Here is a 14,906-nt window from a genome sequence, read left to right as displayed (position 1 = left end):
CCCACTCTGTTGTGACTGGCCGAACCAAACTCTTTGGACTCCGCTCCAGCTCTGCTCCAACTTGCTTTGTTTGAGGGTGTACCAAACTAGCCGCTAGGCAGGTATTATGCAAATGTGTTACTTGGTGACATCACCAAGTTACGGAAGAAAAAAGGTGGGACTTCAATCAAGGCGTTTCAGGCAGTTCAGGAGCAGTGTTTCTGTGGGGGAGAGTAATGGAACGTGTCCACAGGATCCGTCCTTTCGATGCCTCCCATTCATTGTCTATGTAATCAGCCATGCAATGCATTCAGGTAGCGTAGCGGCGCGATTCGAGAGATGGGGAGTCAAGTTGGCCATTACTCATTTGCATAAAGATGAGGTCTAGGCTACTTTATGTAAATCTGGGGCAATCCGGCGTGACTCGCTGCTTCTAGAAACTCCCGAGAAACTTTTAAAGGGACCATTGTCGATCTAAAATAAATACCAATTCAGCAACTGCCTGCCTTATTTCTCGCATAAAATGTTTTCAGAAACACATTTCGGTGAACTGTTAAAGTCATATAAGAGAAAAAGGATTCTAAGCGGGCGCCATGTTGGTTCTGGTTTGAAAGCTGCAGCAGCCCACGAGGGAAAGCGTTCGTCCAATCAGATGCCTAATGCCTAGTGACAGCCCATCAAGTGATCCCTTGCATCAAAAAACACCCCTATAGACACCTGTCATAACTCCGTTTGGCGTGGACTTTGTAACTTCGCAGACTTTTTACATGCACAAAAAAAACACACACTTAAGGAAAGGGAAAAAGTACAAAAGCATAATAGGTCCTCTTTAAGCTTTCTTATGGATGCACATCTGCACTTGTATCAGCAGAGGGAGCTATGTGCCATTACTTCCATCCACATTCATCACGAGCAATTTACTTGCTGCATAGGTAGTTTATCATGTATTTTTCTCATAGAGGTGTCAATACTGACATGTATTTCTTTTACAATTTAAATCAAAAGGCCACCAGGGAGCTGTTCCTATTGCACTGAGTGGGAGGTCATGTTTACTGAAGGTCACATCTCTAGCGTTGAGGAGTGATGGATGTCTTGAGCAATTGTCTCTTAGTTATAGTAAATTTATAAGAAACGATCATTGGTATCACATCTATCAGTGAGTGTCAATTTTGGGAAATGTTTAAAGGGTTAGTTCACCCGAATCATAAATCACATACAGATTCTTTTCCATTTACCCCTACTGGTGTTTTCCTTTGCAGATAGTTTTAATTGCCTAAGTTTTGAGATCTTGCTGCTGAGACTGAGCCACCCTGTTACAGTTCCTTTAAAAAACTTAATAGCAAAGTGCTTTACCAGATACTCTGGGGATCATCCACAGACTCCACCGCCTTTGAACACTTTGAATCATCTACCAAACATACAAAATACTGAAAACTACTGAAGTCTGTAGATTATCAAGTAACCGGCACATGGTTTGTTGTGTAAAGAGACATAGCTTTTGAATTTTATATATAATTTTAATTCAACTCCATTACACCTTGATGTCATATCTGCAAGTGTGAAAATATATAGTTGTTGTTTTTATATTAATGTGAACTGACAACTCCTCCATGATGCTACTTTTGACATGTGCTTTTGTGATTCTTAACATGTTTTGTGTGTCCATCATTTTATGACAAATTGTCCATAATAACGTGAAAATTTAAAAAAATAACTTTAGGAGATAAAGTCTGACCGTTACTGTTATTTGTTACTGGTTTATGTTACAGTATCTGTCACTTAATGCCTCTGCACTGGCATGGTAGAGTGACAAAAGACTTGTTGCAGTTTTTCATATCAAGAGTTGTTGTTGTGTGTATCTGATCACAGTGCTGCTCTTTAACAAACTCCATTCAGTCCACCGATTGCTGTGATTGAACGCACATATATCACAGTTCTGTTTAAGATCTCCATTTCTTTTGTGGCGCCCACATATTTGTCCCAGAGCGTCGCACTGAAGGCACTGTACAGTGTGTAAAGCTGCAGGAACATCTGCATCCAGAGCGGCAGTCTGCTTTCTGCAGACGCTTGTCTCTCAGGAGAGTTTCATCGCAATAGATAGGTTTGAAATGCTGGGTCGTAGGTCTTCTAGGCCAGGATTAGGTTGTTCCAGGGTTCGGCTTTGGAGCCAGAAGACCCGCCGTGGCCCCCAGGGGACATCTTGAGAGGAGCTGCCATGTAGGCTGGCAGGGCTGAAATCTAGAGGGACATAGAAGGAAATGGTGAGAACGCCAGTACAGGAATTTGTTATTTATAGATAGAGACTTTGAGCTTTTCCTTTCCTTCTCCTATCATTTAGCATGTGGGAGGAATATCAATATAATAAGTGCAAAATAAGACTCCATATTGTAGAATCGGGGTTATAATAATTATGCCTAAACCGCTGGTTCACAACCTGGGGGTCCCGACCCCCACTAGGGGGGGTCGTCAGGCCTTCTCGATTATAAGGAGAGTACGATAACTTTTTAAAAATATATACAGTTGGCCTATATCTCAGCATTTCATTTATTTCTGTGAAGAAGAATAAATGAAATTGTTATTTTTAAGTTTGGATTTTTATTCAAGATATAAAGTTAAAAATTAGGAAAGTATGCAGTTAAAATCAAGCTAATTGAACAATGGCCAACGTCAGGGAGAAGAAAACATTAAATTAGTATAAAAAAAAGGAAGCCTGTTAATATAATTGTTAAAAAATTATAATAATTTAAAAAACATAAAACAGACAAAAATTGTATTAAAAGTTCCTAAAAATAACAGGAAAACTCATCTCTAATGCAATATTTCAGGAAATAATCTGCTCAAAATTCATCAAAATTGCTTGTTTTACACAAACTTCCTGCAGTTAATGTGTTCACTATCTAGGTTAATTATCTGTTATTCTGTACTGTTATTGTTATGCATTGAATATGATATGAAATATCCATAAAATATGTCACTTAGTCAGGGGTTATCAGTTTACTCAATGATAGAAAAGGGCTCCCTAAAGGAAAAAGGTTGGGAACCACTGGTCTAATCAATAGTTTTAATGTTGTTCCTTGTCTTAAAGGCCATGATTAGGCCTCACTAGACTGTTCTAGCTGAATGTAATGTGTAAAGAGTGCTTCTAAATTTTTTATAATCATACCCACCAACTCTAAAACTAATTTTGGATGTAAATATTCTTGGAAATTCAACTAAAAAGGTGTCCAACCTGTGCGTGTGCGCTGTGGTGTGTGTACAAGCTGTGAGTGTCCGGCTCCGTCTTTATCTGGCGAGGCTCCTCTGTGGTGGTGGAGGCCCGGGGAGTGCTGCTCGGCGTGATAGGAATCCCCTCACTGCCTGGGGTCCCTGCATGTGGAGCACCAGAACTGAGGTCATTACAGACAGCATGCACATGTGAATGGGCCTATAGTTAGTTGCTTCTATATCTACATATCTACACAAACATAAGCACATGCAGGTTTTGAAGCTCACCAGATTGGGGCTTGTTGAGGTTCTTGGGTTTGCGTTTGCGGGTCTGGATGCCCTCTTTCTTCATAGCCAGGGGTCGTGGTACCTGTCAAGACACAGAGACAAAGGAATAGTCAACAACAACAGACTGAAGTAAGATTAGTCTAGCAAAGACATCATTAATAAGATGAGGCCAAGATTCAGAGGTGCAAAGGACAAAAGGATACGGCCAAAAAAATGTTTCTTGACCTCAAAACTTGACCTTTTTTTCCTACTAATTTCTAAAGATACTTTTTCAAAAACTCTGGGAATGATCACCCTTTTTTATCACCTTTATGACTGATTTCATATTCATTTAAAAATGCCAGTTTTAAGTTCAAGACAATGTGTTTAAACTACAAGATTTCATCAGTATCAGAGATGCTCTTCTCCTCCCTCCTCTCTCTCACCCCATGGAGTTTCATGTAGAGGCCACAGGCGTTGCAGACCGGCTCTCCCTCTGCGTTTCGTCGCCACAGGGTGGTTGTGGTGGTGTGACAGTTGGTGCAGGACAGGCCCACCCTCCTCGAGGCAGACTGCAGCATATAAAATATACAAAAAAACATACATTAATTTTCCCTGAGTTATACTGCAGGTGAATTTAACACACCGTGTTACTTCACTGTATGGTACAAAAGTGCCCTAGTGTCACCCACCAGCCGTCTTTGAGGTTTGATAAGAGGTCTGTTGATGCCGTTCATCTTGTGGTACAGTCCGCAGGCGTTGCACAGGTAGTGTCCGGTACCATCCCGCCTCCACAGTGGGGTCGACATCGCCCCGCAGTTCACACACTCTCGCCCCTCAGCAAAGTCATCAAATAGGTCTGATTGAGGACGACAAGAAACAGATATGATAAGCCAAAAACATCAGTTTCGCTTTTCCCTTTAAGCCTGATCTGGATTAAACAGTAATCTGCTTCTGTCATGTAAAAACTGTGGGTTCTTTTTTTTTTCTACATCAGTTCAAGGATCATACATTTCTATATTTATTTATTCACCCAGAATCCCCATTAGTTACTAACATGGTAGAAACTACTCTTCCTGGGTAAACATCACAATGTAAAAACAAAAATGTAATTAAAATCCAAAGCAAAAAAAAGGAACAAAACAAAAACTTCAACCAAAAAAAACAATAAATCAAAAAAAAAAAAAAACTACTAATAACAATAATAACAACAAATGACAACAAGCCAAAACATTTAACAAAAATAAATAAATGAAAAAACAAGCAAACTCCAAAAAAACATACTAAAATCGACAACAATTAAACTACTAATGAGAATAATAACAAAATGACCACAAGTCAAAAATGGATCAAAAAACAAATGCAACAACAAGCAAACTACGAGAAACAATAAATAAACAACAATAAAACTGCTAATGACAATAATCACAACAAATGACAACAAGTCAAAAGTTAACATAAAACAAAAGAAAAACAAGCAAACAACAAAAAAGCTATAAATGAACAGGTGATGTTTTCCTAATAGTGTTTTGGTTATAAATTTGTAAAGCTGATGATGACAATTCAGTGTGTCCATTGTCATCCGAAATTAAATCGCATTTACATAATTCCCACATGTTACTTAGCACTAGGGTTGAAACTAACAATTATTTTCATTGTCGATTAATCGATTAGTTGTTTGGTTTATAAAATGATATAAAATGGTGAAAAATGTCGATCAGTGTTTCCCAAAGCCCAAAACGACATCCTCAAATGTCTTGTTTTGTCCACAACTCAAAGATATTCAATTTACTGTCATAGAGGAGTAAAGAAACCAGAAGCTGTTCACATTTAAGAAGTTGCAATCAGAGAATTTAGACTTTTTTTTCTTAAAAAAAATACTCAAACCGATTAATCGATTACCAAAATAGTTGTCGATTAATATAATAGTCGACAACTAATCGATTAATTGATTAATTGTTGCAGCTCCACTTAGCACATGTCCAGTTCATATTCAATCAAGCTCATTTCTGTGAGTTTATGCCACACAAATCCTTTCCACCCACTTTCCTGCACTGTCAAACCCTGATTATGAAATGCAGTGGCATCTCTACACCAGCAGGAGGTGCAGACTGCAGTCCTACTACAGGCCCACACAACAGCAGCCTGGAATCTCTCCTTATCTCACAGCTCCTCCTGAGATAAAGACTCGGCTGGAAATAGAGACCGAATAGAGCCCCATCATATTCAAATAGAGACTCTGTGTCTATAACATCTCTCTCTTTCAGTTAGCCTGACATCTCATGAATGTAATCTGTCGCACAAAGAGCGTCTCTAAAGAACCACTTAGCCATTCAGAGGAAGGAAACATCAATCTGTGCTGTGATAGTGACAGCAGCTTACAATATTCATCAGCTATATGAGGTTATGCTGAGAATAGATTGAGGAAGTGTTCAAAACACCAACATATAAACCGTAAAAGCCTCACTTAAATCAGATCATACTGTTGTTTTTAACCGTGCATCATTATTTTAGTGTAAATCTGGCCTCCATCTGCTACATATTCGGGCCTTCGTCAAGGCCGAGAGCACAACAGAGACAGCAGGGCAGGCTAACCTTGAGCCAGGCAGCACTTGTAGCCAACACAACGCAGCAACACAAGACAATACACACAACAGAAACACAAACGCAGCCTCGGCTTCTATCTAAATGGAGGTTTATTTTTTCCGCTGTGTTAATGTCAGTGCGTTTCTTTATCAGGGGGCATTGACGCTTGAAGAGGACAAAGGTGAAAACAACTGTGACACATGAGGAGACTAACTGTCTTTTTAAATTGTGTTTTTCATTTGTCACAGTGGTAGTTAATGAGGGAATACAGTGGCAACATTTAAAGATCACAAAGTTTATTTACTCAGCTTTATCTAGCCGGATATAGGCTACTGTACAATCCTAGGTCTGCAACTAACGATTGTTTTCATTGTCGATTAATCTGGTGATTATTTTCTCGATTAATCGATTAGTTGTTTGGTTTATTAAATGTCAGAAAATGGTGGAAAATGATTATCAGTATTTCCAAAAGCCCAAGATGACATCCTAAAATGTTTTGTTTTGTCCACAACTCAAAGATATTCAGTTTACTGTCATAGAGGAGTAAAGAAACCAGAAAATATTCACATAACAGAAGCTGCAATCAGAGATTTTCTTTTTCTTTTTCTTTAAAAAATTACTCAAACCAATTAATTGATTATCAAAATTGGCGATTAATTTAATAATTAATTTGAATAATCAATTTAATCGTTGAAGCTCTAACAATCTGTGGTACTTTCACTTTCCATGATTATTTCCCTTTTCTGAGACATTACACGTATATGGACCTTTTTGCTGTTGTCACTTACATACATATGATAAATGAAGACTTTGCATGCAAAACATATAATTAAAATATTTTTAAAAAGTGAAACATTAATATGCAGTATATAATATTAATAGAGGGGCCTTTTTCAATACTGGAAAAGTAATTAAGAACATTTATTGAAGTACTGTACTTAAGTACAAATTTAAGGAACTTGTATTTAATTTGAGTATTTCCATTTCCTGCAACTTTATACTTAGAGAAATATTGCACTTTTTACTGCACTACATTTATTTGACAGCTGTAGTTACAAATTGTGTTTTACAAAAATAACATTTATGAGTCTATAAAATATGATGCATTGCTGTAAATTATACTACCAAACAATTAATGAAATAGTTCAAATTAGCTCCATCTGAGATTAAATTCTGCTTACACATTAATGTTGCAGTAATAATATTCTAATTATAATAAATATGTAACACGTACAGGGGGTATTTTTTATGTGAGTACTTTTGAGTACAATTTAATAAATACTTTTATATGAACAACATTTTCAGTACAGGAGTTTTACTTGTAATGGAGTATTTGTTACAGTGTGTTACTTGTACTTAATCTTACTATTGTTATTATATTTTATGCATTTTACGTGAACATAAAATAATGTTCCAGTTTAAGATCGGGTTTAAGAAGGAATGATCATATCAAGGCAGAAAGTGATAAACATCTGATCTAAGGCTGTAACTATCATTTTCATTGTCGATTAATCTGACGATTATTTTCTTGATTAGATATTTAGTTTACTGTCATAGAGAAGTAAAAAAAACAGACATTATTCACATTTAGGAAGCTGGAATCAGAGAATTTTCTCTTTTTTTCCTTCAAAAATGACTCAAACCGATTAATCGATTATCAAAATAGTTGCCGATTAATTTAATAGTTGATAATTAATCAATTAATTGATTAATTGTTGCAGCTCTAACCTGATCCATAACTTATTTTTTATTTAAATAGTTTTAACAAAAATGTTTACACGCCATCTATAATGGCAAAGTAATTGTGATGTTTCTTTGAGAAAATAAGTCATAAAATAAAAACTTAACTTCATCAACTTTTAAATGATTAAAAAAATATTTTCACAAATCTTTCTAAAGAATTTAAGTTTAGGCATTATGCTAATTATCACTTACAATGATCATTAAAATAATTCTCATAGTGATTTATTTCTTTTTTTCATTGACTGAGAATAAAAAATCACTTCACAGCTGAGGTAGTTTCCCTTCTCAACAGAACAAAAGAGACTTTCACTGCACGGCTGAATAACACCTCATCAAACATTGAGATCTGATTTAATTTAATGTGATTGTAAAACAATGAGGTGAAGCCCGTTACTGAAACATCTGTACAGAGAAGCAGTGGTAAACAGGCTCCATTATACTGTGAGTGGGATTGTGATTAGATGAAGAGTTCAGAGTGGATCAATGCTGTTATCTGTCACACTGTCCTCATCAAACAGTTAACAGAGATGAACCATTTTAAAGTGCAGTCAGACAGACAGACAGAAAGAGTTGCTGATATTTATAAATGAGGAAGTAATCAGCTGTTAATCTACTGTTAATATGATAAAACTACTACTAATAAGTGATAATAACTCTAATAATGAGCCGGCCCATCAGATTAGGGTGTGAATTACATGATAATGAAATGGGAACCCTGCAGAAAATGTAGATAATGGAGGAAACACGGGTGAAATAAACACAACGCTGATTATTAATATAGAAAAACTGACAATCTAAGCAGAATCAGTGTGTTACGATATGGTCCAGAGTTCACTGCAATCTGCAGCTATAGTCCAAATTCACATCCAGCACAGGGACACTAAACTACAGCAGGTTATACATGAAAAATGATTCAACCTCACTAAAAGAATCGACTCTTCAGTTGAGTCCTGCTGACCAGGATCTCATTCACACACACTTCAAATCAAATCTGACCTCATCCACCAGTCAAGCACAACTCATAAACTATAATCCCTATTAACTCTGTCATCAATTCAGTTTGTTGTCAATTAATCTGTTGATTATTTTCTCGATTAATCGATTAGTTGTTTGGTCTATAAAATGTTAGAAAATGGTGAAAAATGTCGATCAGTGTTTCCCAAAGCCCAAGATGACAAATGTTTTATTTTGTCCACAACTCAAAGATATTCAGTTTACTGTCATAGAGGAGTAAAGGAACCAGAAAATATTCACATTAAAGAACCTGGAATCAGAGAATTTTGACTTTTTTCTCTTAAAAATGTACTCAAACCGATTAATCAAATTTGACTTTGGGGGATTGTGTGGCTATTAAAAACAGCCTAAAATGAACCACAACGTTAATTAAATGTCATTAATACTCTATCTGGCCTGTTGTTTTATTTTGTTCATAAAGGAAATCATAACATTTTGGTTAAAAAGACTCCTAATATAATAATAATTAAAAAAGTATAATATAGAACCCTTGTCTTTTTTTAAATTAAGTCAAAATGAATGAACGCATTTCACTCAGTGTAATTTTAACGTGTAAAATGTCACTTTTTGGAATAAGTAATGTGTATTTAATAAAAAAAAATAACTAAACAGTGCGATAATTACAAATATAATGCAGTGACTCTCAACTATGATCAAATGATCCTTTCACTCTAAGCAGGTTAAACTAACTGCTATTTTAGGAATAAAAGTAGCAAAACATAACATAATTATTAATTTTAAAAAAAATGTATTTCTATATCATATTAACTGTCGTGAAAATGAATGGCTGAGTTATAAATCATGAAAGAAATAACCAGATATTTTCAGAGGTGACAATGAGTCTTTGACTCGCTGTGTCTGCGTTGAATTTATGATCTTATTATTATGATTATTATTATTATTATCACTGTATAATGATTGATCTCATGTGGCAGCCTGTAACTTTCTAAAATATGTTAATATTTTATATTAGTTGCTGTGTTGTTTAATCCAATATAATGAATAAAAACAAAACATGTACGCTTCATTTAAATTAGAAATTTTGCAGAAAACAACTCATTGTCAAATTAATTCAAGGACGTCTAATTTATTTACTTTTAGTTTGTGTTGTGGTTGTTTGACATATAATCTTGTTATGTTGTATTATTATAATATTGATTTATTTGTAATTGTCAAATCATATTTCAGATAAATGCAATCTGGTGTGTTTAGTGTATCAACTGCCTTTATCTCGATGGGATTAAAATTAAGAGATTATTTCTAATATACATGCAGACGAAACTGTGTTTTAAAGATCTGACTTGTGTATATATATTTTTTTTTCTTTTTCAAGAGAATCCTGTTCTGAAAATAAAAGAAAAAAGAAAACCATTGATTTTTCAGTCAGGCCTTGCAACCTTTCATCTCGTTCATGTTTTTTTATGGCCATAAACTGCAGGCTAAAAATATAAATAAATATTTTTTTCTCAGCCCTTTTTCTCCACGTGGTGACAATGAAGCTGACAGTTTTACATTTATACCTTTCTGACACATTTTATTGGAAATGAATGGAAATATTTTAAATGCTAAAAATAAATGATTTTCCTGTTTGCTCAGCTATGTTTGGATGCCTTGTTGTGCCATGATGATGAAATCATATTTCAGATATGTGTTATCTGGTGTGTTTAGTATATCAACTGCCTTAATCTCGATGGGATTACAATTAAGAGATTTTTTCTAATATACATGCAGACCAAACTGTGTTTTAAAGATCTGACTTGTGTATATATATATATTTCTTTTTCAAGAGAATCCTGTTCTGTAAAAAAAGAAAAGAAAAAAGAAAACCATTGATTTTTCAATCAGGCCTTGCAACCTTTCACCTCGTTCATGGTTTTTTTTATGGCCATAAACTGCAGGCTAAAAATATAAAATAAATACATTTTATCTCAGCACTTTCTCTCCATGTGGTGACAATGAAGCTGACAGACCTTCAAAATAAAGTTACATTATTCTGGTATGTTTTTAAAATGATAAACACGTGGTGGTCGTTTAATGTCAGATCAATTAACTGTGCACACTCTAATCACTATGGAGGACCACAAGAGTCACAAATAGTAATAGAACATTTAATTAAATAATTAATAAATAATTGTACAATAAAAAATAGGCATAAATAAATGTGTTTACAAATTAATTTATTAATCTATGAATAAATGGACAAAATATTTCATTATTTGACATTTTTAAGGGCAATAAAAAAAAGAGTTTATGAAAAGAATTTAAAAATGAAATAATAATCCATCAATAAATAGTTCAAATTAAAAAGGGGATTTACAAAAACACAATAAAACAGATAATAAGTACATAATTTAAAAATCCAGTAATTAATTAATAAATTAATAATGGAATTTAATCTTTATTGTACAATTAGTAATTAATCAATTAAATGCTCTATTGCTATTTAGGTGCTGTAGATAAATAAGTACCTTGTTAACTCGTTATGTCTTGATTTGTTTAAATTAGTCATCACTGGACTGGTTGACTTTCATTGTGCTGAACTGGTATCTACATACATGTCCAAATACGCATCTTTTTTTTTTTCTCTTCATGACACAAATGAAAAATAGTGCTGGATTTTATCAGCACTTTTTCTCCACGTGGTGACAATAAAGCTGACAGTTTTTACATGTATACCTTTCTGACACATTTTATTGGAAATTAATGGCAAAATATTTAAATGAAAAATAAATGATTTTCCTTTTTTTGCTCACCTATGTTTGGATGCCTTGTTGTGCCATGATGATGATGATGATGATGCGCGCCTGTTTGCAGACCGTGGAGAACCGGGCTATCGAAGGGCGACGCCGGCCACGTTCCACCCACGTTCGGGCTCATGTAGGCCGGGTACGGGCTGTGATACGACCCGCTGAGGCTCCGGGCGCCGTAGTGTTCCCTCACGCCGTTGGCAGCGATGTTTAACGGGCTGCTGTAAGAAGAAGCCGTCTCCCGGACCACCGTGGAGGACAGAGGCGGACTTGTGGAGGTGGAGAAGGCGAAACGTGGAGACACCGAGGAGGAGTGGTGGTTGTACGAGTCAGCGACGCACGACGGCTGCTGCGCCCAGGCAGAGTGGCTCGAAACCGGGCTGCTCTGCTGCGACGCACCGGCACCGGGCGGCGTCTGGAGGTAAGGCAGCGCCGGCATCATGGGGGTGACGACCCGGGTGGTGGGCACGTACACCGGAGAGGTGCCCGCAAATCCGGCCTCATAGGAGGGGGGTCCGTGGTTGGTTGTCATTATGCCCTGATACATCTCCTCTCCTTGGAGCTGCACATCCGTGATAATGATGATAGTGTGAATGCAGTTAAGAACAGGACTGATGGGTGTTAATGCAAAAAAATAGATGTTTAGTCTAAGTAGAATCCGTTAAAGCTCTCTCCTTAATGTCCTTGATAAAATCAGATCTGCTGCTAAGAAGAGAAGCAAAGCACCAGCAGCATTCACAAAATTAACAATAAAGTGAGAGAGAATTGAGAGAGAGAAGAGGAGGAGTGAGATACTGTTATCATCTCTCTCTCTCTCTCTCTCTCTCTCTCTCTCTCTCTCTCTCTCTCTCTCTCTCTCTCTCTCTCTCTCTCTCCAAGCCAAAAAAATGTGTTGTGTGAGTTTAAAAAAAATCGACCAACCAAATTATATTTTATTCTAAATGGCTGAAGTTCCTTGGAATTATAATCTTAACTAGAAATTTTTATCCCACTATGTCCTTCCTGTTAAATTCGATAAAAACTATTTTTTGTTGTTGTTTGTGGATTGTGGTGTTCATTTTAATGTTTTAATGTTTAATGAAACTTAATGAGTTTTAAAAAAATCCACCAACCAAATTATATTTTATTCTAAATGGCTTTCTAAAAATTTTTAAAAATATCTTTTTTTTTATCCCATTATGTCCTTCTGTTAAATTCGATAAAAGCGATTTGTTTGTTGTTGTACGTGTTTTTTTTCATGTTTGTGGATTGTGGTGATGATTTAAATAAAAAAAAAAAAACGTTTTTATTTTCATTTGCCAATTGAATGAATGCATAAGAACACTGTAATATATTTCAAACAATGTGTGCTTCTTACTGTATATTTAAAAAGTAAAGAATGAATGGGTTCAACAACATGCAAAAAGACATATTTAGTAACTATGATCTGACATTTGTCACACATTGATAATAATGATCTCTCTGTCTGCACCGCAGATGGCTAACATTAGTATTGGTAGCCTCTACGATGAAACTAGTTGTACTGATCTGCCTCTATGTAATATAATCTTATCACACTAGATTTTTCATTTTTTTTTATTGGCCTCTTCCCTGTTACATACAGATCAGTTTATATTTATGTCATTAATAAGAAACATTTTGAACAGTAAAGCAACTTTTATTAAGTCCTCGAGTTGCTTCCATACAATTCACAGACTAAAGCCTCCATTCGCTTAATACCAACTCTCTTTAACATTTGTCAGGATATGTTTTCTATAATATGCTTTTCGTTAATCTAAAATGATTATTTTGCCCATAATGGTCTTTAATCAGTCTCTCACTAAATGGTGATGGGTGGGTTGTTAATTTCTGAGTAATCTTTTCGAGAAAATCACCTCTGTGGTGCTTATATTTTGTTTTTTTCCCAGCGGTATGCCTATCTAAAGTTATAATATAGTTACACAAATCATAATCATATGCGTATTATTTTTCTGCAAACGTGTAAATGTATAAATATTTCTCCTACGTCGTTGAATCAAAATAAAGCCACAAACGGTGGTGCTATTTGGTATATATATGTTTGCAGCAGTGTCCTGCTACAAGCTCAAAATAAAGTTTGATTATTCTGGTATGTTTTTTGAAATGATAAACACGTTGTGGTCGTTTAACGTCCGATCAATAAACTATGCACACTCTCATCACTATGGAGGACCACGAGAGTAACAAATAGTAATAGAGCATTTAATTAAATAATTAATAACTAATTGTACAATAAAAAAATAGGCATTAATACATGTGTTTAAAAATGTATTTATTAATCTATGAATAAATGGACAAATTATTTCATTATTTTACATTTTAATGGGCAATAAAAACAGAGTTACTCAAAGAATTTACAAATTAAATATTAATCCATCAATAAATAGTTCAAATTAAAAAAGGGAATTTAGAAAAACACAATAAAACAGTCAATAAGTACATCATTTAAAAATCCATTCATTAAATCATAAATGAATAATGGAATTTAATGCCTATCTTTATTGTACAATTAGCTATTAAATCAATAAAAATGCTCTATTACTATTTAGGTGCTATAGATAAATAAGTACCTCGTTAACTCCTTATGTCTTGATTTGTTTCAATTAGTCATCACAGGACTGGTTGACTTCCATTGTGCTGAATCTACATGTCCAATACGCATCTTTTTTTTTATTCTCTTCATGACACAAGTGAAAAATAGTGCTGGATGCTTGACGCGCCTGTAGTCGGAAGTGTCGGCGGCTGTTGTCCTCATGAGGACAGATTTATACCTGTCATCAACACCAGTGGACGTAAACACAGGAGGCCATTTCATTGTGCTGCCACTTCCCACAACAAGACAGCCTCCTGCTCATTGAGTTATGTGGCTCTGCACAGGCTGCCAACACACTCCAGTGTGTGTGTGTGTGTGTGTGTGTGTGTGTGTGTGTGTGTGTGTGTGTGTGTGTGTGTGTGTGTGTGTGTGAGAGAGAGAGAGAGAGAGATAGTGGGTGAGTTCAACTTTATAATTCATAAAAGAAAATTGCATTATCTGATGAGAAGGCAATCAGATGGTGATTATATGACCAGGCCTAAACTTTCAAATTGTCAAAATAACAGCATAACATTCATTCTGACTCCATTTAAAGCTGCAGTTGGCAGAATGTTTTTGTCATCATTGGGCAAAAAGTCCATAACAACCTTTCAGTATATTGTAATTCAAGTGTCAAAACTAGACTTCTGCACCTCCTCATGGCTCTGTTTTCAGGCTTTAGAAAATCTAGCCAGTGATGGGAGACTTTGACCAATCACAGGTCATTTTATTGAGCAAGCGTTCTAGTTGGCTGTGCTCCGGTCATTTGACCGGGA

The 14,906-nt window shown here is 35.5% G+C and overlaps 1 protein-coding gene across 1 annotated transcript; it reads right to left on the bottom strand.

Moving 5' to 3' along the window:
* Positions 1–1,475: 1,475 nt before the first annotated feature.
* On the bottom strand, positions 1,476–12,232 carry gata4 (GATA binding protein 4). The gene is made up of 6 exons (XM_074615499.1): positions 11,547–12,232; positions 4,143–4,309; positions 3,897–4,022; positions 3,472–3,553; positions 3,209–3,345; positions 1,476–2,217 (listed from the first exon to the last, which is right to left on the bottom strand). The coding sequence occupies exons 1-6, from the start codon at positions 12,085–12,087 to the stop codon at positions 2,107–2,109; spliced, it is 1,164 nt and encodes a 387-aa protein (XP_074471600.1). The 5' UTR covers positions 12,088–12,232; the 3' UTR covers positions 1,476–2,106.
* Between the last annotated feature and the right edge of the window lie 2,674 nt (positions 12,233–14,906).

This window comes from Sebastes fasciatus, chromosome 18, assembly GCF_043250625.1.
Source record: "Sebastes fasciatus isolate fSebFas1 chromosome 18, fSebFas1.pri, whole genome shotgun sequence".
Lineage (NCBI taxonomy): Eukaryota > Metazoa > Chordata > Actinopteri > Perciformes > Sebastidae > Sebastes > Sebastes fasciatus.
Note: the sequence above shows the minus strand (reverse complement) of the source record. Positions and strands in the feature narration are given on the sequence as shown.